The sequence below is a fragment of the Crotalus tigris genome, unplaced genomic scaffold, assembly GCF_016545835.1.
Source record: "Crotalus tigris isolate CLP2741 ecotype Arizona unplaced genomic scaffold, ASM1654583v1 scf7180000019553.37968852642:3898890, whole genome shotgun sequence".
Classification (NCBI taxonomy): Eukaryota; Metazoa; Chordata; class Lepidosauria; order Squamata; family Viperidae; genus Crotalus; species Crotalus tigris.
In genome coordinates, this window is record NW_024097591.1 from 1146803 (window position 1) to 1169957 (window position 23155).

At 46.3% G+C, this 23155-nt stretch overlaps 2 protein-coding genes across 2 annotated transcripts; one reads left to right on the plus strand and one right to left on the minus strand.

Moving 5' to 3' along the window:
• Positions 1-751: 751 nt before the first annotated feature.
• TTC9C (tetratricopeptide repeat domain 9C) lies at positions 752-4641 on the minus strand. Its single transcript, XM_039363148.1, has 4 exons — positions 4504-4641; positions 2945-3200; positions 1660-1842; positions 752-1077 (listed from the first exon to the last, which is right to left on the minus strand). Exons 1-4 carry the CDS (start codon positions 4516-4518, stop codon positions 983-985), a joined length of 549 nt encoding a protein of 182 aa, XP_039219082.1. The 5' UTR covers positions 4519-4641; the 3' UTR covers positions 752-982.
• Positions 4642-6426: 1785 nt separating this feature from the next.
• HNRNPUL2 (heterogeneous nuclear ribonucleoprotein U like 2) lies at positions 6427-20157 on the plus strand. Its single transcript, XM_039363600.1, has 14 exons — positions 6427-7043; positions 10812-10941; positions 11676-11749; positions 12701-12840; positions 13856-13946; positions 14071-14183; positions 14536-14799; positions 16378-16500; positions 17119-17250; positions 17747-17915; positions 18028-18228; positions 18314-18390; positions 19137-19247; positions 20001-20157. Exons 1-14 carry the CDS (start codon positions 6488-6490, stop codon positions 20067-20069), a joined length of 2250 nt encoding a protein of 749 aa, XP_039219534.1. The 5' UTR covers positions 6427-6487; the 3' UTR covers positions 20070-20157.
• Positions 20158-23155: the final 2998 nt, after the last annotated feature.

Consider the following 23155-nt stretch of genomic DNA (forward strand, 5'->3'; position numbering starts at 1 on the left):
CAGAGAGCACCAAGGACTGACTTACTTTCTTTCTTTCTTCCTTCTTTCTTTCTTTCCTCCTCCTCCTTTTTCTCCTCCTTTTCCTTCACCACCACCTCCATAATCCCCAGTCCCTTTAGCACTGATGATGTTCCCTAGTTGGGTCATGAAACGTCTGCAAGAAAACCACCAAGCTCAGAGAGCACCAAGGACTCACATTCATTCTTCCTTCCTTCCTTCCTTCCCTTCTCCTTTTCCTTCTCCACCACCTCCATAATCCCCATTCTCTTCTAGCACTGATGATGTTCCCTAGTTGGGTCATGAAACGTCTGCAAGAAAACCACCAAGCTCAGAGAGTACCAAGGACCCCTCACTTCAATCCTGAACTACAAAGATTCCTCTTTATTGTCAGGTTCTGCTGCTGTATGAACCTAGATCAACCTTTTAAGCAAACCACAAAGCTCCTAAGAAGAGAAGCTGCCACATTTTGAGTATTTTTACTTCGTTGGCCAAGGTAAGATAGATCAAAACTGCCCCAGCAATTAACAGAGGCAATATCTAGATGCGTGCAAAGCCTGCTTCAGGCTTTGCCTGTTTCGTTGAAAATCATCTCCATTTCCATAAATTGCATTTAAGCGACGAGCGATCCCAGGCTACGATTTAAAACTGTTTCCCCTCCGGAGACAGGCCAACAAAGCAGGCGATTCACAAGGAATTCAGAGTTCATCATTCGCTTTCCCCTGAATTCAAAGAAATCACACCCAGCCAAGGGTAACGTCTTAAAAGATTTTATGAACAAACGTGGGGAGGGAAGAAGGAAACGCTTTGGAAATGGATATCATTTGCTGAGGATGGTTTTCCTAGCTGGGTTGGCTATTTTGCATTTTTCAAGGCACTACCTCACTCCAAAATTGATCAACCGCGTGTCATCCCGCACACACACAAAAAATATAGAAATGATGGTTTGCAGCTTCCGGGGATTTCCAGCGACGGCTTGTTTTTGCTACCCAAACATCCCCATGTATAACTGTTTCTCTTTCTGAAGATAGCTGCTGAGCTGTGATTTGGTCAGCTGCAGATAACGCTTGACGTTGGCATCTGGGGAGATAAGCCGGGAAAGAAAGTTTTTAAAAAGTTAAAATGTGCAAGATTTGCTTGTATGGAGTGCTAAGTCAGACCAGATTATCAGCTTTGGGGATCCTTGGTGCTTTCTGACCTTCGTGATTTGCTTGCAGACGTTTCATGACCCAACTAAGGAACATCAACAGTGTTTAGAAGGAAGTGGCAGATGCGAGGAGGAGGAGGAGAACTGTGGGATCCTTGGTGCTCTCTGAGCTGGGTGGTTTTCTTGTAGACGTTTCAAGACCCAACTGAGTAACATCACCAATGCTAGAAAGGAATGGGGTTTGCTTGCTTGCAGAAGCAAATCCCTCTCCCTTGTAGTGCTGATGGTGTTACCTACTTGGGTCATGAAATGTCTGCAAGAAGCACACCAAACTCAGAGAGCCCCATGGACACCACATGATGTCTCTTTCTCCTCTCCATAAACGCTGTCTCCCTCTAGCCCTGATGATGTTACCTAGTTGGGTCATGAAATGTCTGCAAGAAAACGTCTCGCTTAGCAACATCCATTTTGGGCTCTATCGCGGTCGTAAGTCAAGGGCTGCCTGTATGACTCACCTTTGGGCTGACGGCTGGTTGCCGACAACAGATAGTGTTGTGCTTTGTCGTAATCCCCCAGGTGGTAAAACGCCACACCGGCCCGGTACAGTGCCTTGACGTTGTCGGCTTGCCTCTCTAGGACTTTGAGACTGTATTCTTTGACCCGCTCGTAATTCACAGGTTGCATCTGAAGGAGGCAAGCTGGAGAGAGAGTAGCGTCTTTTTCACCAGAGTGAAAGCTAGACAATTTGACCAAGGTTCATTTTCCAGTTAAAATGCAGGCAGTCCTCGACTTGCGATGGTTGCTTAGCAACCATTCTAAATTAGGACAGCTTGGTTGCAAAGCTGGCCATCACTGTATGACTGCATTTCAATCAGCCTACATATAGAATAGAGAATAGAGTAGAATAGAATGAAGAATGGAATGGAATAATAGAAAATAGAATAGAACAGAATAGAGAATGCAGAAAGGAATAATAGAAAAGATAATAGGTTTCCCCTAGACTTATGATTTATGACATTTTTGCCAAAGTGCAGTGTTAATTTCCGCTTTTAGACCAAGACACCTCACACTGAACAACGGGTTCGCTTAAAACAGCCGGGATAGCTCGTTTAACGATGGCCACGGAAAAGTTGTAAAATCGGACCAGCTTCCACTTTATGGCCGTCACAACTGTAATGGGCAGGCTTGATTATGGCCACAAAAGTAGAATTGCTTGCAAAGGTCCCTCCTGAAAACTCAAGAGAGTTATAAGGCAATCTGCTATGGCTTCCCACAGATTCCCCTGGTTCAGCACAATGATCTGGGAGCTCGACTTATCCTACAGTAGTCATTTAGTAACTGTTCAAAGTTTCAGCAGCACTGAAAAAAGGGACTTACGGCCGTTTTTCCCACTTACTTACAGCATCCCCATGTGGTGATGCGATCAAAATTCAGCACTTGGCAACTGATTCATATTTATGATGGTCTCAGCGTCCCGGGGTTGTTCATGTGATCCCCTTTTACGACCTTTTGACGAGCAAAAAGTCCATAGGGGAAGCCAGATCCACGTAACAAACGGGTGACTGACTGACTAAATCCAGCCACTTGGCAACTTACTCGTACGTACGAAGGTTGCAGCTGTAATACAATGCAGTGCAGTCACTCACTTCACAACTATGGTCGTAAAGCAGGGCAAAGCCCCCTTAACAAATGTCTCACAGAAATTTGGAGCTCAGTTGTGGACTACCTGTATCGCTGGCTGGTTAAGGTTACCCACAGAGAAAGACGCCTCAGAAAAATAAAAAATAAAATCTGGCTTACCGGCAAGGTTATTGTAGCAATCGCACTGAATGCTATACAGCTGTTTCTCCTGGTCTGGGGTCACGGTGGGCTTTTCAGCCACAAATTTCTGCAGGGGAGAAGGCATGCTGGGGTCCAGGCCTTTAATCTGCAGTAAGGCCCAATGGTAACGGCTCACTGCATCCCTGAAACGGCCGCCTTTGTAACAGCGGTTCCCTTCTTCCTTGAAAATGCTGGCCTGTTGTAGACGCTGCTCCGGGATTGCTTCGGAAGAAACCTGAAGAGAATGAAATAAATTTTAGCTAGTCCTCGACTTACAACAGTTCATTTAGTGAACCGTTCGAAGTTACAACGGCTTAATGTACTTTTTTACATTTTAGCATAGCTTCAAATCAATGACCTTGACAATCATTATAAATATGCGATCATCATTAATTCTTTTCCCTTGCTCTCATACAGTCATTCAGGATGTTTAACCTGAGGACTGGCAGCTTGGAACTGCTTATATCCTGTGAGGACACTTTTAATAGTATTGAACATGCACGTCTGCTTATCCCAGGTCCTTGGGAAGGACTGGAGAGGTGGATAAGAAGGCCAAATCCAATTAAACATCTGGCTGACTTTGCAGCCAACCATAATAATCATGGGCACCCTTTGAAAACTATTGAATAGAATAGAATAGAATAGAATAGAATAGAATAGAATAGAATAGAATAGAATAGAATAAAATAGAATGTAGAAAATAGAATAGAATGTAGTCTGTAGAACATAGAATAGAAATATAGAATAGAATGTAAAATGTAGAAAATAGAATGTACAGTGTAGAAAATAGAATAGAGTAGAATAGAAACATAGAATAGAATAACGTTGGAATTATCAGCATTGATAAAAAAATCACCATTGGTCAATTACAACAGACAGCTTGACTTGGAACAGCTGCCATCCCTGGAGGAATTATTAAACATCTGCTTACTATTAAACATCTGCCTGACCCAGGTCCTTGGGAAGGACTAGATCGGTGGACAAAAATGCCAGATCCAGCCAAACATCTGGTTAACCGTACAACCAACCCTGATAACAATCACGAGCACTGTCAGCATTGACAAAGTCCCCATCAGTCAATTGCAAAAGGCAGCTTGCCTTGGAACACGAGACCTTTCATATTATTAAACATCTGTCTTTCCCAAGCCTTTGGAAAGGACTCCACAGCTGGCTGGCCAACCAGGCAAAAATCCAGCCAAACATCTGGCTGGCTGTGCAACCCGCCATAATTAATAATAATAATAATAGTACAACATTTTGGAGGACACGGAAAGAGGCTGATCAATCTTCCCATTGCACCGAGGGAATGCAAATGCATGCCGCCCAGGCAACCTCTGGCTGCATTTGTTTTGTTTTGGCTGCACGTTGCAAATTGCACCCCTGCTTTTCAAGGAAGACCCCCGCCTCCCAATCACCGCAACCGTCCCCTTGCCCCCCCCCCAATTTGGAATCGGGGCTCTTCCCTGGTAGGAATGCAAGGGAAAGGAGGAAGGGAGCCCCCCCTTTGCCCCCTTCCCGGGGTTGGCTGCCCGGGGTACCTTCGCCGACGCCATGCGAGGCCCGGGAAGAGCACCGGCTCCCGCCAAGCAGCCATGCAAAGAGAGCTGCTGCTGCTTTCCAGGGCCTGCCACGCCCCCTTCGGGACCGGAAGTCGAGTGGCCGGCCAAAAAAACTACCAAAATGGCCAGCGGACGTTGCCATGTGACCTGCTGGAAATTCCAGCAGATGGGCTGGCGTTTAAGAGTTGGGGGTTTTATTTTATTTTTAGGGCAAAGCTATCATGGCTTTTTGCAGGGCTGTTTTTGGGGAAGCCTTGGTTTTTAAGCTAGGATGTTGTTAACCCATAGAAGGTGGCGGTAGGATGGTCCGTCCTTTTATTACCTCTTATTTCCCCCTTCTATTGGTTGCACTTTTTTTAGTATTGTTATTGTTGTTTTTTTCTGCACCGGAGACGAATTCCTTGTCTGTCTAATAACACTTGGCCAAATAAAGCTATTCTGTCCATCATCTGACAAAAATAAAATAAAATAAAAAAACCCTCAAAGAGCACGACTGCTTTAGTATCAAATACAGTCCACTTTATGCATTGCTGGATCTTTTTCTGCTGTCAGTTTTCTAGGTTTCTATGCTTCTAGTCAGTGCCTTGTAACACAGTAAAATCAGGATATAAAAACAATTACATAAAAATAGATCTATAGGTGTCTGATGCAAACTACAGTGATATCAAATGTATACGGGACAGGAAGTTATATACATTTGTCAAAGAAATAGGTGCATAACCAAAAGAATAAGAATAGCTGTCATGGTTATATTTGCCTGCATGAAACTGAACTGCAGAGATTTATCTGAAAAAAGCTTCACAAATAGCCAGTAAAAGTGGAAATCAAATCCAATTTTCTTTCTGTCCGTTCATCCTTTGGAATGTCAAGCTTCCCTCCCCAGACATTTAATTATAGTGAATTTCTTGAGCCAAAATAGAGTAAAGGAGATTTTAGAGACTTTCCTTAAATTGCATTTTATTGTTTTAACCAACTCGGACAATGCATAGGCAAAGACGTGCAATGCTGTACATTAATTTTTTGTTGATACAAAATGAATGGTATACATGAAATGCGCAATTCTCCTTATTTAAGGATTTAAAGAAAGGGCCGTCCAATTTATTTAGGATTTATTTTTTCCTAAAGATGGCTAGACATTTCCCCCCACCCACCCATTTTGTCAAGCCAGGACAGCAACAACTTCTCTCTTTTTACTCGGATTGGTGGAGCGCCAGCCAATCAGAAAAATCAACCAGTCGCCTTACGCCCGCTCAAAATCGACACGACGCAGGGCCTGCACGCGCCCGCGCGCTTCTCTCTCTCTCTCGCTCGCTTGAGGCCCCCGCGCGCATGCGCCACAGCGATTTTTTTTAAAAAAAGCCAGCCAAACCTCTCCTTTCAAAAAAACAAAACAAAACAAAAATAAAATAAATTAACACCACAAAACTCAAAAGACTACTCCCGCCGCGGTTGTCTTTCAAGGAGGAGAACGTTATCCTTATTTATTATATTAGCGACAGGGAGGAAAGAGAGAAAGGGGGGGGGGGAGACAGAAAAAAAAAAAAAAAGAAGCGGCGATCCAAATCCAAACATGAAGGAAAACGAAACATTTAAAAGTAAATAAATAAATAAAAAAGAGCGGGGCTTCCCGCGCAGGCGCGGGAGGAGACTTCAGGCGCGCGTGCGCACGCGGGGCTCCTTTCCCTTGGCGGGCCTTTCCTCTCTCTTCTTCTCTCACTCGCTCCTTCGCTTCATTTTCCCCCCTCCACCCCGCTCCCTCCGCTCGCGCAGCCGCTTTTCCCCCCCCCGTCGCCGCGCGCCAAGGCGGCAGAGGGCGCAGGCGCGCCAAGACAGGCCCGCTCCGCTCCGCAAGGGTGTAGCCGCCGGGCGGCGCGGCCTTGGCGCGCGGGGCTGCCCGCGCAGGCGCGTTGGCGTCGGAGCGCGCCCCCCTCCCCCCCTCCCTCATCCGCGGAGCGCGCGCGCCATGGACGTGAAGCGGCTGAAGGTGACGGAGCTGCGGGCCGAGCTCGGGCGGCGGGGCCTGGATTCGCGCGGCCTCAAACTCGACCTGGTCCAGCGGCTCCAGGAGGCCCTCGACGCCGAGATGCTGGCCGCCGGGCCTGAGGAGGCGGGCGCCGAGGCGGGAGCGGCCGCCGGCGGCGGGCAAAGCCTCACCCGGGCCCGCTTGGGCGTCGAGGGGGACGACGACGACGACGACGAGGAGGAGGAGGAAGAGGAGGAGGAGGAGGAAGAAGACGAGGAGGAAGACGAGGAGGAGGAGGACGAGGAGGCGCTGCTGGCCGACGAGGAGGAGCAGCCGCAGCCCCCGCCTCAGCAGCAGCAGCAGCAGCCCCCGCAGGCTGAGGCGACGGCCGGCGGCGAGCAGGCCCCAAGCGAGCCCGGCGACGAAGGCCGCGCGCAGCAGCCCGGCGGGGTCAACGGCGCTCAGCCGGCTGCCGAGACCGGCGAGGAGGCCGAGGCCTCGGTCTCGGCGGAGGCTTCGGCGGGCGGCGAGGCCGAGGAGGGCGGCGACCAGGAAGGTAAAAGGCGGCGATAGCGGTGGGGTTGGTTGGCTCGGTCTCCCTCCGTCTTTCTTTTCTCCCCCCCCCTCCCCGGGTTCCCCCGAGGCCGCCTTTCCCCCCATCCTCGCCTTCCTCGTGGGGTGGGGGGATGGGTGGGGGGGAAGGAAGGGAATTGAATTGAATGCTTTATTGGGCCGAGTGGGATTATTATTAGACACACCAGGAATTGGTTTCTGGTTCAGAAGCACTGAGTGTACTTGGAAAGCAACATTATTATTATTATTGTTGTTACTGTTATTGTTGTTGTTGTTGTTATTGTTATTAAAATACAAATACATAGCAATTTTGAACTTATTAGATCTGAATATTCTGACTTCGAAAAAAAAAACAACCATCTTACTTGGGACTGCCTATATACTCAGACAGCTCTTAGGTCCTTGGTTAGGGTTTGAACTGTTAATTTAAGTTTTTACCAGTCCCAGACTGTGAATTTAATAATAATAATAATATCCATATACTATATATGCTTATATATCAAACCTTACTTTAGCAGCTCTTAGGTTCTTGGTTCTGAACTGTTTAGTTTTTACCAGGCCATTGTGAATTTAACAACAACAACAATAATACCGATATACTATATATGCCTATATATTCATATGCTACCTTAACATTTCTTGGGTCCTTGGTTAAGACCTGAACTGTTAAAATTTTTACCAGTCCCAGACTGGGAATCAAATAGAAGATTAATAATAATACAGTGATAATAAAGAAGAATCCAGGCTGAACAGATGTGGGATCGTAATAAATAAATTAGAATAAATAAAGCTGACATCCTATTATGTTTGTAATGCTATCAAACACCCACATCCGCCTATCTCAGGTCCTTGGGAAAGAGGCTGATAAAAATGTCAAATCCAGCTTGAACATCTGGCTGATTGTACAATGAATCATAATAACAATGATAATGATAAAAATAATAATGCCAATAAAATGGAGAAATAAAAGGCATAAAGAATACTACAGCCACACTCGATGGGTTGATATATCAAGTGTTCTAATTAGAGAGACCAGCTTCCCCCCCCCCCACTAGGTGCCCCCTTTATCCATCCTAAGTACAACCTGTTGGTGCCTTGCTCTCTTCTCTCTCCTGGCTGCTGCTGGTTGTGGGTGGGGTCCTCACTAGAGCAGTGGAGGCATCTGTGTATTCCCCCCACCACCTTGCAAACATCCAAGAGGTTGTGTTGCATGGCATTTGGCCAGCCGGATGGGAAATGGCAGCTCCCCCCTTTTTTGCAACGAGCAGGGCTTGTTTCATTGGAAATATGGTAATGACATGGTTGGGGGGGGGCTCTTGGGGGCTCCTTGGTAATCCTAGAGGATGCTTTCTGGCAGTCAGCAGGCAGAGAATTGGGCTCCCATTTTTATCTGTTTGTTGTTTTGTTTATTTGATTTTTGGTTTCTTGCAGTGAGCAGGCAGAGAATTGGGCTACCGTTTATTTATTTATTTATTTATTTATTTATTTACCTGTCTGTCTGTATATTTATTTATTTCCTATTGGGCTTCCCGCAGTGAGTAGGCAGAGAATTGGGCAGCAATTTGCTTGCTTGCTTTTTATCCTGCCTTTATCACTTTATAAGTAACTCAAGGCAGCAAACATAGGTAAGACTAATTCCTTCTATTTCCCCACGACAAGAGGTGGGGATGGACAGAGAAAGAGGGACAAATGGGTTAGAAGCAGCCAAAGGGTATTTTCTTGAAGACTAGAGATAGTCCTCAAGGTATGGCTGTTCGTTTAGTGACCGTTTGAGATTATGACGGCGCTGAAAAAAAATGGCTTAGGGTGGAATCCTCACACTTAGGGCCACCGTTGCAGCATCCGCACAGCAAAATAGTGACCCCAAATGACCCTTTCCTCTAGTTTGCCAAAAGACTATGGTGAGCCAACTGAAATTGAAGACTATAGTTGGTGACTAGGAAAAAAATGGCTGATTTTGCCAACTACTGTTTTGTAAATAGAAACAGCGTTTGAAAATAGAGACATTTGCTCTGCGGAAGTCTTCCTTTACAAATGTATTAATGCTGTGGCAGCCTCAGGTTTTTTTGGGGGGGTATCCCTTAAAAGCTGTTGTAGCACAATAATCTATAGTACAGTTTTCTTTTTTTCTCTCTTTGTGCTGAATCTTAGACTGGGCTCCTTAGAATAGAATTCTGCTCTATTTTACAGCAACATACGGTAAAATTGGTTTGGTAGGATATGCATGGCAGCGATTTGTGTAAAATATGTTGTGAAACACAATCTGTGGTTCTGATTTTGTTTTGTCACAAAATGTCCCCGTTCCCAACCTTGTGTCTTCTCCCATTGTTAGGGATTCCCAGAATTTCTAAATAAATTCCTTTTAGCTTGCTTTCTCATCTAGGTTAAAAGGGGGCATAGTATCCCGCCTCAAAGAAGGTAATGGGGTGGGTTAAAACTATCTGAATTTAAGGTGTATTAGTAAAATCTATAATCTTCCTCATTGCTGGGAGACTCTGGAGGGAGTACAATAAAGTTAAAACAAAAACTCAATGTAAACAATTAAATATCCACAGAAATCATTTATAAACATCATAGGTATTAATAAAACTAAAGTAGTTTAAGACTATAATGTGTTTGAAATAAAGTTGAGTACCATCTACAGCATAAGTTGAATAATGTTGTGGAGGATACTGTGTGAATAATTATAATTATAAAATAATTGTTATTTCAATTTTTGTGCTTAGTAGATAGGAGGGCATGGTTGCCTGAACAGTTGTTCTGTTCTTCTTTGCTAGCTGCAAGAAATTTATGCTTTGGGGTTTTAATCTTTTGTAGCCCAGAACATTTTCTTTATACTCCCAACAGCCCTCTCCTGTATTATTATTTCCTTTTGCTTTGCGGTGATGTCATATGAGCAATATAAACGTTTAAATATGGCAGTAAGATTTGGTCTTGGAATGCAATGCATATTTTAATTGTCACACTCTTAACAACGTTGTGAGATTTATTCAGTTTTCACTACAAATCTGATATACTGGCTATGTCTTTGCAAGAAATTAAAGTGCTTCTTGTGCTTTTAGCAAATAACAAGTCCCAAATACAATATTTAATCAGTTTTTTTCTAGCAAATTGCTCTCCTTTAGTTTGTAAAATTGTCAGTTCCCCAGATCCAGTGAGGGCTTGGCTAATTGTAGAATTTGAAATAAAATTTCACAGTTATCTGCAGGAAGCATACTAATGACCTAATGAATTGCATAGCTGACTACACAGGCCTGTTGAAGTTTAGATTGTACATATGGGACGAGGTCTTTGGAGGATTTTAATCTACACAAGATTGATTTTCTGCATTCAGAAAGCTTTTGTAATATATAAGCATCCACATTTGTCTTTAAAACGTGGAGGCTTTTCCAGAAGTATGAATCAGGGATAATGTACATATCAATCATTCATTTGTTAAAAGGGCTTCCCTCTGAGACAAGACAGAAGTCCAAAGTGGAAAATGAAACATGCTATTTTGATTTCCTGCAGTTGCATTGAGTGATAGGTACCTAAAGTAGACGGATGGATGTGATGTGAGGCTTGATCATAATTATTTATTTTCTGGGCACAAGGGATTTGGGTTACTCAAAAGGCTAAGCACCAAGCGAGGGTTATATTCTAATGTTTGAAGTGGTCAAAAGGACTTTATGTGTTTTCTGTATATGTTTTTTTTTAAAAAAAAAACAAAATAAAATCTGCCTGCTTGTTTTTTTTTTCTGCCTCTTCCCAGCAAATGAGGATGAGAAGGCAAAGCAGGCTGGGCCGGACGCTGACCGCCATGGCCTCAAAAGACAGAGAGATGAGAAGGAAGAGCACGGGCGTGCTTATTTTGAGTTTCGAGAGGAGGCTTATAACAGCCGGTGAGCTACACATCATCGTTTGGGCTGGGAATTTAATCTGCCATGTGCCAGAGGAGGGAAGCAGGAGAATTTGGAAGGCGGGTTTCTGCGGCTTAGAAGCAAATAAAGCAACGTTATCAAAAGTTTGCAGCCCTTGATAATGACTGAGGTGCCAGGGAGTGGTGAGTGGCTGGCCCTCACCTTTCGTTGGAACACAGCCTACACGGTGTCACAGTGATTAGGATATTGGGGGTGGGACCAGGCAGACCGGGGTTTAAGTTGACTTGAGTTATGGAAGCTCCTTGGGCAACTTCTTTATCTTTGTCTAGGGTAGGGGTAGTTCATTTAGTGACCATCTGAAGTTACAACGGCACTGGGAAAAGGGACCTATGACCATCCCCATGGTCACACGATCAAAATTCAGACACTTGGCAACTGACTCCTATTTATGATGGTTACAATGTCCCAAGAGACATGTAAATACTCTTTGTAACCTTCTGACAAGGCAACTCATGGGGGAAGCCAGATTCCCTTAACAACTGGGGCAAGACAGGTCGTAAAACGGGGCAGCCCCCACTGAACAAACGCCTTGCTTAGCAACAGGCATTTTGGGCTCAATTGTGGTCGTACGTCGAGGGCTACCTGTACTCCAAGGAACAGAGGCCACCATTGGGGAGAGCAGAGGTTGCTTTCTTGTACCTTTTCGGGCAGGTAAATTTTAAAGATGACTTTCTTGGTTGTACTTTTTGACATAGATCTAAGTCTCCACCCCCTCCAGAAGAGGAGGCTAGGGCAGAGGATGACGAGACTCTCGTGACGCTGGACACATGTACGTACCGATTCTGCACACCTCCCTCTAGGGCCATAGGTGAACATAACCGCGAGATGAAATATGTATCACTCCAGACCACCAGGTGAATCTCGGGGCCGATCAAGGCAGCCCCAGTTGCCTGAAGAAGAGGATTGAAATCTGAATGCATCAGTGGTTTAATATTTAATGGTCTTTTCGAGGCAGAACCCTAATCTAAATCATAACCAAATCCTCACTTCAGTAGTTTAGCTCATAAGACAGATATGTCAAAACAAGGCCCGGGGGCCGGATGCGGCCTGCGAAGAGGTTTCATGTGGCCCGCGAAGCCATCCTGGAAACAGTGAGGGAACGGCCCCCTCTGCCTTGGCCCTGGCCCAGGCTGGCCAAGAGCCAATGTACAATTTTGTGGTGGCCATCTATGCTGAAACGCATTCAGTCTTAGCTCCGTAAGCCCCCCCTCCCCTGAATGGCCTGAGAGGAATAGTGAGGCTCCTCCAGTGGACCATGCATTGGCACTTGCCCCGGTCCCACCCCCTTCTGCCAGAGACCCTCAGATCTGTCCCACTCCTGCCCAGGCCTCCCATAGGCACCCTTGACGTAAATGATGTAGAACTGGCCATGCCCACCCAGTAGGCCACACCCACTCAATCCATGCCCACCCAGTAAGCTGCACCCACCCTGGCCACACCCACCTGGACCCCTGAAGGCAACCACAGTGCTGATGTGGCCCTCAATGAAATTGACTTTGACACCCCTGTCATAAGGGGAGCCTGCAGCCTTGTTTTTTATTAAAGAATAATTCTGTGAATCCAGTTCCTTCTTGCTGTACAATCCTGTTAGCTTTTTCCCATATTTAATCTCCCGCTTTTGATTCAACAGGGAGAATGATGTAGTAAAACCATTGCGAACTTTTATTTTTGTTTGTCCAACTCCAGTTTTAATCGTGCCTCCCTTCTCTTTCTCACACAGACACATGCGATCTTCACTTCAAAGCCACCAAGGACGGCTATGGAGGGCAGCCTCTGTTTTCTGAGAAGTTCCCCAATCTCTGGTCTGGGGCGAGAAGCACACATGGGGTGAAAGGAGGCAAGGTCTGCTTCGAGGCGAAGGTGAGGAGGCTGGCAGCCCACGTGAGACCCTTTGGGTCACCACAAGTGAGGTCGGGGCCAATCGAGGGGTGCAATCTATTGAATTTATGGGGCTGAACTCTTGACTGGGCCCGTCTTCCCTGAGCAAAAGGGCCGAAAATTGTTAGAAAAAAAATGTAGATTTATAATTGCTTGAAAGATTTAGACGATGGGCACCAAGCAGTATGTTTAGTACAGGGGGTCCTCGACTAGAATTTCTAAGTCCTAAGCAAGGCGATTGTTAAGTGAGTTGCTGCCCTTGGTTTTACGATTTGGCAGCTGTTAAGCCAATCACTGCAGTCCTTAAGTGAATCATGCAGTCATTAAGCAAACCCGACTTCCCTCATTGACTTTGCTTGTCGGATGCCAGCTGGGAAGTTTGCAAATGGGCGATCACACGATCCCGGTATGCTGCAGCCATCTGTTGCAACACTGCAAATACTGTATATTCTTGCTTTGACAATATGCAGAACTGTCTGGTATTTTTAGAGTTAATGCAGAGCAGAAGAGGGTGGAGGGAAAAGCCCTGGAAAGAGAGAGGAAGGAAACCTTTGACCTTCTCACTAATTGGATAACGGTGATATATGACAGCTAATTTAGGGAGGGAACATGCTGATAATTTAATTGCTCAGGGGAAGAGAATTTAGACCTTAGCATACCTTCTTTATGCTTGTGCCCACATTTTGTAATGTAAATAAAGACTTTTAGGAAAATCGATGCCTGGAAGTTCTTTGAAGTGTTTCATTAGCCGGAACCATAACAGTCTGCTTGTAAGTTCCTTGTTTCAGTGCCACTGTGACTTTGAACTTTGTTTGCAAGTCGATTATCTGTGTTATGAATAAATTGGCTCGGAAGTCCAGTTGTTTCAACTGCTATTCACACAGAACTTTATCAGAATCAAGCCTGCAGAAGGGGAAACTGGCCAGGAAGGAGAGTCACACCTTCCCCTAGCCCGTTTGTCATCTGGTGGTTTGCTCTCCCCCCCCCCTCGTCTTAGGTGGCACAAAACCTGCAACTCAAGGAAGGCTGCACAGAGACCCAGCTGCTCCGGGTGGGATGGTCTGTCGATCTCTCTCGTTCCCAGCTCGGTAAGTCGCCCTTCGAGGTAGCCTTTGGGGACAGCTCAGCCGATCGTGATCCTGGGGTGGTGGTGGGGGGGGGCAGCAAGGGGGTGTCCCCAGCACTGCCTGAGTAAGCGCTGCTGCCTTCTAGGTGAGGATGACTTTTCTTACGGCTACGATGGACGAGGGCTGAAGGCTGAAAATGGGCAGTTTGAAGAATTTGGCCAGGCCTTTGGGGAGAATGACGTGATCGGTTGCTTTGCCGTAAGTGCCGTGAGAGAAGACTCGATGGCGGCGGGAGGGTGGTGGGTGTCTTCGGAGAAAACCCTGGTTTTGGGCAGGGACCAGGTGCTGCACAAGTGAACTCCTTTGTTCCTTGACCCGGTCTCATTCAGGAGTCCACCCCCTGTTTTAAGTGCCATCTTCAGCCTTTGCTCTAATCTCCTTAGAAGGGCCCCATCTGTCTGGTTTTGCTGACCCTCCAGCAAAGCATCACCGCTTGCTGCTTGAATGGCGAGGACACCCCCCCCCGAAACACAGCTTGGAGGGCCCGAATACTTGCAGGGCCGATAAGACCCCAGCCCCCTACACACACCTTCCGTCTCCTGCCTTGCAGAACTTCGAAAGTGAAGAGGTGGAGCTGTCCTTCTCCAAGAATGGGGAGGACCTGGGCGTGGCCTTCCAAATCAGCAAAGAATTGCTGGGCGACCGGGCCCTCCTGCCCCACATCCTGTGTAAGAACTGCGCCGTGGAGCTGAACTTCGGCCAGAAAGAGGAGCCCTTTTTCCCAGTTCCCGAGGACTACCTGTTCATTCACGCCATCCCTGTGGAGGAGCGTGTGCGCACCCCGCTACCCCCCAAAGCGCCTGCAAAATGTGAGGTAGCTATGTTTCTTTGTTTCGCTCCCCTTTTTAAAAAAAAAAAAAAAAAAAAACCCATAACAGCCTGTTAGATTGTTTCAGTCTTCGGGGGGGGGGATCAACTGGCAGGCAGATGTGTTGCGCTGCAGCTGCGAAAAGGTGTCTCTTAAAATTCGATCCCTAGCATCCGTTGGTGTATTTTATCACTGTAGCCCTTTAAGGGAGGTGTCATAAGTCATAATTCAGGAAGACAGTACAGGATCTGGCCTGGCCACTTGAGTCTAATTGGAATTATTTTTTCTCCTTGGGCAGGGGTCTCCAAACTTGGCAACTTTTTAAGATTTGTGGACTTCAACTGCCAGAATTAAAATCCCAGAATTCTGGGATTTGAAGTCTGCCAGTCTTCAAGCTGCCATGGGTGAAGATCCGTGCCCTCGGGCGTCTTCCCTCCTTCGTGTAGGTGTGAGCATTGCCCTGTGCCCTCTGTTTGACCAGTGGCAAGGAATAGTTTCCCAAAAAGGAGAGGTTTGTCTTAAAACTCAAGCTCCAGAAACTGTTTTATTTTTTTTTTTGTTTTTGTTTTGTCTCTTAAAAGTGCTAAGACTACTGATGGGGGCTTTGGTGCTCTCTGAGCTGGGTGGTTTCCTTGCAGACGTTTCATGACCCGACTAGGTAACATCATCAGGGCTAGAAGGGAGTGGGGGTTTGTTCTCTATACCATTCAAAGGAGACAATTAGAAATACATTTGGAATTTTAAGAATGTACCAATAGAAGAGAATATTGGTAGCTGAGGGTTGAACTGTGGGGTCTCTGGCGCTCTCCAAGCTTGGTGGTTTTCTAGCAGACATTTCATGACCTCACTGGGTAGCATGATCAAGTGCCTAGAGGGGAGTGTGGTTTACTCTCTGTTTATGTACAGGTGGATTACCTTGTTGGGGTGATGATGTTACCTCGTCTGGTCATGAAACTTCTGCAAGAAAACAACCAAGCTCAGAGAACATCAAGAACTCCACAGTTCTAAGTCGCTCTGATTCTCTAAACTAACTGCCCTCGTCTTTTTAGACCTTTGATTCCCACAGTGACTAGTCCTCAGTGCCCCTGGGAAGACCATAGAAGCAGAATAATTGAGGCTGCCACTCACTGCTTCTGAGGGAAGCAGTGAGTGGCAGCCATTGATAGCTTTATGCTCGGAATCCCTGCAGACGTTTTTTTAAAACCAATCGTGTTACTAGTCCTCGGGATACCTCTCCATAGGCAATGGCGATTGTGTTTAATTGGCATTCAGGGCCGACAGCTTTTTCAGCAGTGCAAAGCCCTCCTCTTCTTGAGTGCATCTCTCTCCTAATGGACCGGTTAAAAAGCTACCCATATTTTTGGCTATTGTATCTTAGTTTCCCTTTTATCTTTTTTTCCTTCTCAAGGCTGCATCAGCCAAACTGAACTTTTACACAGAGATGTATTTCAAGGCACCCCGATAAACCTTAATAGCGTTTTGGCAGCTCCTTTCCCACACAGGCCTTGATTGTATGGCCTTGCTTACTCTCTCTCTGTCTCTGTCTGTCTGTCTTTCTTTCTCTCTCTAATGTTCCTGAACCAGGTTTTGCTGATGGTTGGGCTACCCGGATGTGGGAAAACATTTTGGGCCCAGAAGCACACCCAGGAGAATCAAGAGAAGCGTTTCAACATCTTGGGGACCGACAACATCCTGTACCAAATGAAGGTAAAAAAAAAAAAAAGTGCCCCTAACTAACAGCTGCAAGGACCTACGACCCCAATTGAGCCCCAGAATTCCATAACTGAGCAGGAGAGTTGTTAACTGAGTTTTGCCCCATTTTACAAACTTTTCTTTTGCCACAGCTGTTAAGGGAATCAGTTGTTAAGCTAGCCAGATGGTTATTAAGTGGATCCGGCCTCCCTATTGACGTTGCTTGTCAGAAGGGCGTAAAAAAAGGGATCACACACACCCCCCGGACGCTTTAACCATCATAAATGCTTGCTAGTTGCCAACTACGTGAAAAATGATCATAAGTCACTTTTTCCAGTGCCGTGTAACTTTGAATGGCCGCTAACTGAAAGGTTGTAAGTGAAGGACTGCCTGTATATAGATGGAGAACAACGAAGGAAATTACTCTGTACGTCATTCTTGGAGACTGATAGGAGATGTCCCGTGGGCCTCACGTCATTGATTCCATCAAATTCATAACCAATCCTGTCCAGTGATATATATAGCTTCCAAAACCTTTGATTGACCCCCTCCCTCACCTTTCCCAAATGTCGGGAATTTCCTCCCTCTCTTTTAATCTTTCCGATCCCCCCCCCCAATTTCTTTCCCCGACAGACAAAAGGCCCTGCGGTTGAAGACCCACTGCCTATCGAAGCTCGTGATTCGCTGCTTCAGCAAGCTGCCCGTTGCGTGAGCAAGCTGGTCCAGATCGCACCCCGGACACGGAGGAATTTTATTCTCGATCAGGTATTTATATTTAAAAAAAAAAAAAAAACCCAGAGACCTCAGATGGATTAGTCCCAGGAAGAGAACAAACGTGACAAAAAGCATATTTGCCCCCGACAATCCGGATCCTCATTTTACCGACCTCGGAAGGATGAAAGACTTGAGTCAACCTTGAACCGGTCAGGATCGAACTCCTGGCATTGGGCAGTGTTGGCCTGCAATATTGCATTCTAAGCACTGGGAAGGAAGGAAGGAAGGAAGGAAGGAAGGAAGGAAGGAAGGAAGGTGGCACTAGGACTTAGACGTATATATCACTTCACAGTGCTTTACAGCTCTGTCTAACCAGTTTACAGAGTCAGCCTCTTGCCCCCAACAATCTGGGTCCTCATTTTACCGACCTCGGAAGGATGTGCTCCGGCATCTCTGGAGGACTTTGGGGTGCAATCCAGACGACATGGTTGCTTTCCCTGGGATTCCACCTCGGCGTTGCTGAAGCTCCCTTTCCCTTCCCTCGCAGTGCAACGTCTACAATTCCGGCCAGCGGAGGAAACTGCTGCCTTTCAAGGGCTTCCTTCGCAAAGTGGTGGTGCTAGTGCCCAGCGAGGAAAATTGGGCGGACAGACTGCAGCAGAGGGAGAAAGCCGAAGGGGAGAACGTGCCAGAATCGGTGATGCTGGAAATGAAAGGTACGCTGCATTCCAAAGTCCAGATTTGGGGTGGGGGGGAGGCCACTCATTTAGAGGAATTGAGACTAGGGCCTTCTCATCCCTTTGGCCTTCTGCATCCCTTCACCCCTAGCCAACTTCTCCCTTCCGGACAAGTGCGACTACATCGACGAAGTCCTCTTCCAAGAGTTGGCGAAAGAAGAAGCCCAGCCTCTGGTCACTAAATACAAGGAAGAGGCCCGGAAGCTCCTCCCACCCTCCGAGAAACGGACGAACCGTCGCAACAACCGGAACAAACGCAACCGCCAGAATCGCAACCGCGGCCAGGGATACGGTGAGGCTGGCTTGCGGGTGCATCAGAAACTCCGCATCGATTTCACCTGGGGTCTTAACTCGCTTCCTCTCCTGCTTTTTCCCAGTCGGAGGCCAGCGCCGGGGTTACAACAACCGGGCCTACGGGCAGCAGCAGTACTGGGGGCAACCTGGAAACAGAGGCGTGAGTACACCTTTCATTTTGTGGGTTGTCACACAGCCAGGCGTTCAGACTGGATCTGGCCTTTTGATCTACCCCTCGAATCCTACCTAAGGACCGAGTCAGATAGGGGTGTTGGATGGCCCTAAAGGTCTGGTGGCAGGATGTTTGCCTGCCTTTTGCAATTGACCAACGGGGGACTTGGTCAATGCCGACGTTGCTCCAGTTTGAATTGCACCCAAGGCGCCTGTTACAATTGGCTGAGTCAACCTTGAGCCAGTCAAGATCGAATTCCTGGCTATGGGCAGAGTTAGCCTGCAATATTGTATTCTAACCATAGGTAGGGAGGGAGGGAGGGAGGGAGGGAGGGAAGGAAGGAAGGAAGGAAGGAAGGAAGGAAGGAAGGAAGGAAGGAAGGAAGGAAGGAAGGAAGGAAGGAAGGAAGATAGCACTTAGACTTATATACCGCTTTACAGTGCTGTACAGCCGTTAAGCAGTTTACAGAGTCAGCCTCTTGCCCCCCCCCAACAATCTGTCTCCTCATTTTACTGACCTCAGAAGGATGAAAGGCTGAGTCAACCTTGATCGAACTCCTGGCAGTAGGCAGTGAGTTAGCCTGCAATACTGCCTTCTAACCAGTTTGCCGCCATGAAACTCAGGGTGGTGACGCCCGGCCATGGTATGAACAAGCCACGGTCTTAAGATTGAAGCTTCTGAGCAATGGCCCTGGGGCATTGATGCTTCTAACCGGCAACGTTGTTAACACACAGGGTTATCGCAACTTCTACGACAACTACCGGGGCAGGGATTACAGTCGCTTCTACGGACGTGATTACGATTACAACAGATACCGGGACTACTACAGGGACTACAACCGAGAGGTAAGACGCTGTCACTTATACTTCCAAAGAAAGAGTACCGGTAATCCTTGACATACGGCCGTAGTGAAGCCTGCCCATAGTGGTCGTAAGTTATGATGGTCACATATTTTACGATGTTTTGGATCTGGCAGTCCTTAGGCAGACATTGCAGCTGTGGAGCGAACCCCTGCTTCCCTGCAGGTGTGATTTTGCCCAAAACTGGAAGTGCCACTACCCTTCTTATAGGGTCCTGACTACAGGCAGTCCTTGGTTTACGACCACAGTTGAGCCCAAAATTTCCATTGCTAAGCGAGACGGCGGTTGAGCCAGCTTTGCCCCATTTTACAACCTTTCTTGCCACAGTTGCTAAGAGAATCACCGCAAAGATTGTCAGTAACACGGTCCTTAAGCAAACCTGGCTCCCTTCCCCATTGACCTGTCAAAAGATCGCCAAAGAAGATCACTGCGACCGTCATAAATATGAGCCAGTTGCCCAAAGTCTGGATTTTGATCGGGGATGCTACAGCGGCCGTGTGAAAAACAAATTTTTTTTCAGTGCCGTTGTAACTTCGAACAAGTCACTCAGTGAACGGTTGTAAGTCAAGGACTGCGTGTAGAGCAGTGGTTCTCAACCTGTGGGTCGAGACCCCATTTGGGATCGAATGATCATTTGACGTTCAAAAGCCTGACAGCCCATGGATAATAAAAGCTGTTCCTGAACTTGGGAAATCCTCCGCCAGCCCCCTGCTTAACTCATCCCCTGGTCTCTTTCAGTGGCAGAACTACTATCAAGACAGAGACCGATACTACAGGAATTACTACGGATACCAGGGGTACCGGTGAAACCCCCATTAGCCGCCTCCACCCTTCAGCCAAGCAGCCAGGCTCGACAAGAGGGAGATGGGGGGGTGGGAGAGGGAGGGAAACACGTCCGCCACTTCTCCAGAAGCAAGCAATGGAAACGGGGGCGGGGGGGGCTGTTGAAAGTTTGGGGGGGGGAGAGAGAAGGAAAGCGGTGGCTGGGTTTGAAGGGGGGGTGGCGGGGGGGGAGGTTGAAAACCGAAACGAAAATTGTAAATTTTTTTTTAAAAGTTTGTTGGAAAAAAAAACGAAAAAAAAAATATTGTCTTATTCTATAAAAAGAAAAAGAAAAAAAAAACATACCACATTTCGAACCCAGTTTAGACCTTTGTAATCCCTGATGGTTCGCGTGGGGGGAAGAAAATAAAATAAAAGAGAGAGAGAGAGAGAGCAGCACTTAAAAGGCTGTCTATGATCGGATAGGAAAATAGACGTGGTAGAACGGCTGGGCTGGCAGTTTATCCTTGGGGCTGGGGAGGGGGGGTGCGAGGAAGACAGAGTGCAGGGGGGCGGTTAAGCACCCTCCATCTTCTGCCTTTAAACCCAGGTCGGTCGGTCGTGTCGTCAACCTGTCATTCATTTTTTTTCCAAGATGGGCACCAGGAATCCTTCCGGCATTTATACCCCTGGGTCAAAAGCTAAGCCTTTTCCTCTCCACCTTGTTAAAATCCAGCCTGCATTTTCAGACAGTGAATTGCCGGGCGGCCTGTTAGATGTTGGGTGCCACAGGCTGGAGGCCAACTTCCCTTGCCGTCCCTCCGTCGACATTTCAAGCACCATCCCTCTTGAGGTACCACCAAGCCAGCCCCTTGCGCCCCCCCACCCCCCGTTTGAAGCCCATTGCTCTCTTATTCCTCTCCTCTCCCGAGACTTAGCCGGGCCCCCTTTTCGATCATCTCTCTGTATAGAATCTACATCCTCCTCTTCTCCTATTTTTTTATGTTTTAGTTGGATTTTATTTTGCCTGGAATGAAAGGAACTTTAAAAACCTCTCAGGGTTTCTGCCGGGGTCTTCTGGCTGTTAGCACCTGACATGTATATAGGGAAAATCTGTGCTAGCAGGGGGTTTTCAGCTTCCAAGTAGCTTTAATGTGGAGCATCAAAATTTTGCTTTTTCTTTTTTCTTTTTTTAAATAAAACTGGTCAAGTGCAGGTTTGGGGGTGGGAGAGGGAAAGCCCCATCATCCTGCGGTGGTTGTGGTTTTGATAAACGGATCGGCCTCTGTACATAACGTGGGGGAGGGGAGAAGGTCTGCGTTGGGTGGGTGGGAGGGATGGATGTCTCTGTTTCTGGCTTGGCAAATGAATTTTGGCGTTTATTTGAAAGCTTAGATCTCTTTCTGCTAGTAATCCTCCCTCTTTTTTCCTCTCTTCCTCTTCCCCTATTCTCTTTTTCCCCCTTTATTGAATTAACTGTGTCTTTTTTTTTTTTTGCTTCTCACAGAACAAAAGGGTTTGGGAGTCTTTCACTGGATGTCCTCTGGATGCCCCCTCCCCATTGTGTAAATACCCCTTCTCTGCTTCTTGGCGCTGCTTGTTTCCAGCTTGGCTAATTATGTCTGATTCCCATCCACAGGGATTAAAAGATTAGTTCCTTGTGATTCACTGTTTGAAATTCAAACTTTTTAAATTTGGGGGTGGGTGGGGTTCTTGTTCCCTTTTTTTTTCTTTTTAAATGTTGGCTGTTGTTTGTTTTTTTTTTAAGAATAGCTTCTCCTGAAATCTCTTCCCAGTCTTTCCAAGCAGCTTTTTATTTCCATCCCCATTTTAAAAAAACAACACACAGACAAACAAAATGCTTATTTCTGCATTTCAGCCAGATTTCAGAATCCTGTCAGCTCTTGGGAGGTGCCTGGGAAATTAATTTTTTTGTGTTTGTTTTAAAAAGGAAGTTGATATGGACGAGGGGAAGGAAAGGCAGAATTCTATCTCCGTGCATGTGTGTGATTGTGTGACAACTGTTTTTATATCTAAATTTAACCGGTATTTTCAATACTCAAAGCCACCGGGCGGGGAAAGAGGGTATTATTCTTCTGGAGAAAAAACAGTGCACTTGCCCAGAATGAGACAGGGAAGGAAATCCGTGTTTGTGAGTAACTTCAGTAACTGGACCGCTTGCATATGTTTGAAATTGTGGAGGGGGCTCTGATCAGTTGATGGTGGGCATTCCTTGCTCACGTGCAGAGTGCCAGCTGCTGAGATCACAGGGAAGCGTTCCTGGATTATACCTGTTGGATCACAGGATAAGGGGAAACAAGTGCCGGGCCCATTAGCTTCTGTACTTTCTAGGAAATTTTTTTTTTTTTAAAAAAAATAAGGGTCTTTTCCAGATGGGACCTTTTAAAAAAAAAAGGGATTTCTGGCTTTCTGGACTGGGGATGAGTGAAGCTGCTGCACCCTTAGGCCAACAGACAGAGAGAGAGAAAGAGAGAGAAAGAGTTCTTAGCAACTTTAGTAGATGTCTTTTCTTTTTCTGCACATTTTTGTAAAAAAAAAAAAAAAAACGAACGAAAAAAAGGAAAAAAAGTCAAACGGTTTAAAAAAAATCCTTTAAAAAATTCAGCCTGTTTAAAAAAAATAAATAAATCTGTTAGTGTTTTTTCATGATTGTATGTCTTAGTTTGCTGTTAGACACAAAGGCTCAAGCGAAACCGAAGGCAGTAAAAAGGAAAAAAAAAATGTTTTTACGAATGGTGAAACGTTTTAAGCGGCCAGTAAAAAAATAATAAAACAAAATAAAAAATACGGGGGGGGATTGCCATTGAACATGTAACTCTGTGGTTGTTTACATCTGTAACTCTTCCTTTCTTAACAATTCTGGCATCTGTAGGTTGGGGGGGAAAAAAACCTCCGTTTTTAGAATAAATTAGCCATTCGCTTGACTCCAGCTTTTTCTGTTGCACTGCTAACTTCTTCAAGTGTCGCCGCTTTTGGGCCCTTCTGCTCTTCCTCTTCCTTCTCCCCAATGGAACACAATCTCCAAAGACCAAACCATTCTGGAAGTTAAATTTTGATTTAGCCAAAACTTTTCCTCTTCAATAAAGTTGAATGTGGGTAACTCTCAGAAC

Excerpts from the sequence above, each read along its gene's own strand:
- TTC9C (XM_039363148.1), bottom strand. Across the intron at positions 1,843-2,944 it reads TTGCTACAATAACCTTGCCG|CTTGCCTCCTTCAGATGCAA; the intron begins GTAAGCCAGATT and ends CTCTCTCTCCAG. Across the intron at positions 1,078-1,659 it reads AACCAGCCGTCAGCCCAAAG|ATGCCAACGTCAAGCGTTAT; the intron begins GTGAGTCATACA and ends TTATCTCCCCAG.
- HNRNPUL2 (XM_039363600.1), top strand. The coding sequence starts at position 6,488 with ATGGACGTGAAGCGGCTGAAGGTGACGGAGCTGCGGGCCGAGCTCGGG. Across the intron at positions 14,184-14,535 it reads ACGTGATCGGTTGCTTTGCC|AACTTCGAAAGTGAAGAGGT; the intron begins GTAAGTGCCGTG and ends CCTGCCTTGCAG. Across the intron at positions 18,229-18,313 it reads CAACCGCGGCCAGGGATACG|TCGGAGGCCAGCGCCGGGGT; the intron begins GTGAGGCTGGCT and ends GCTTTTTCCCAG.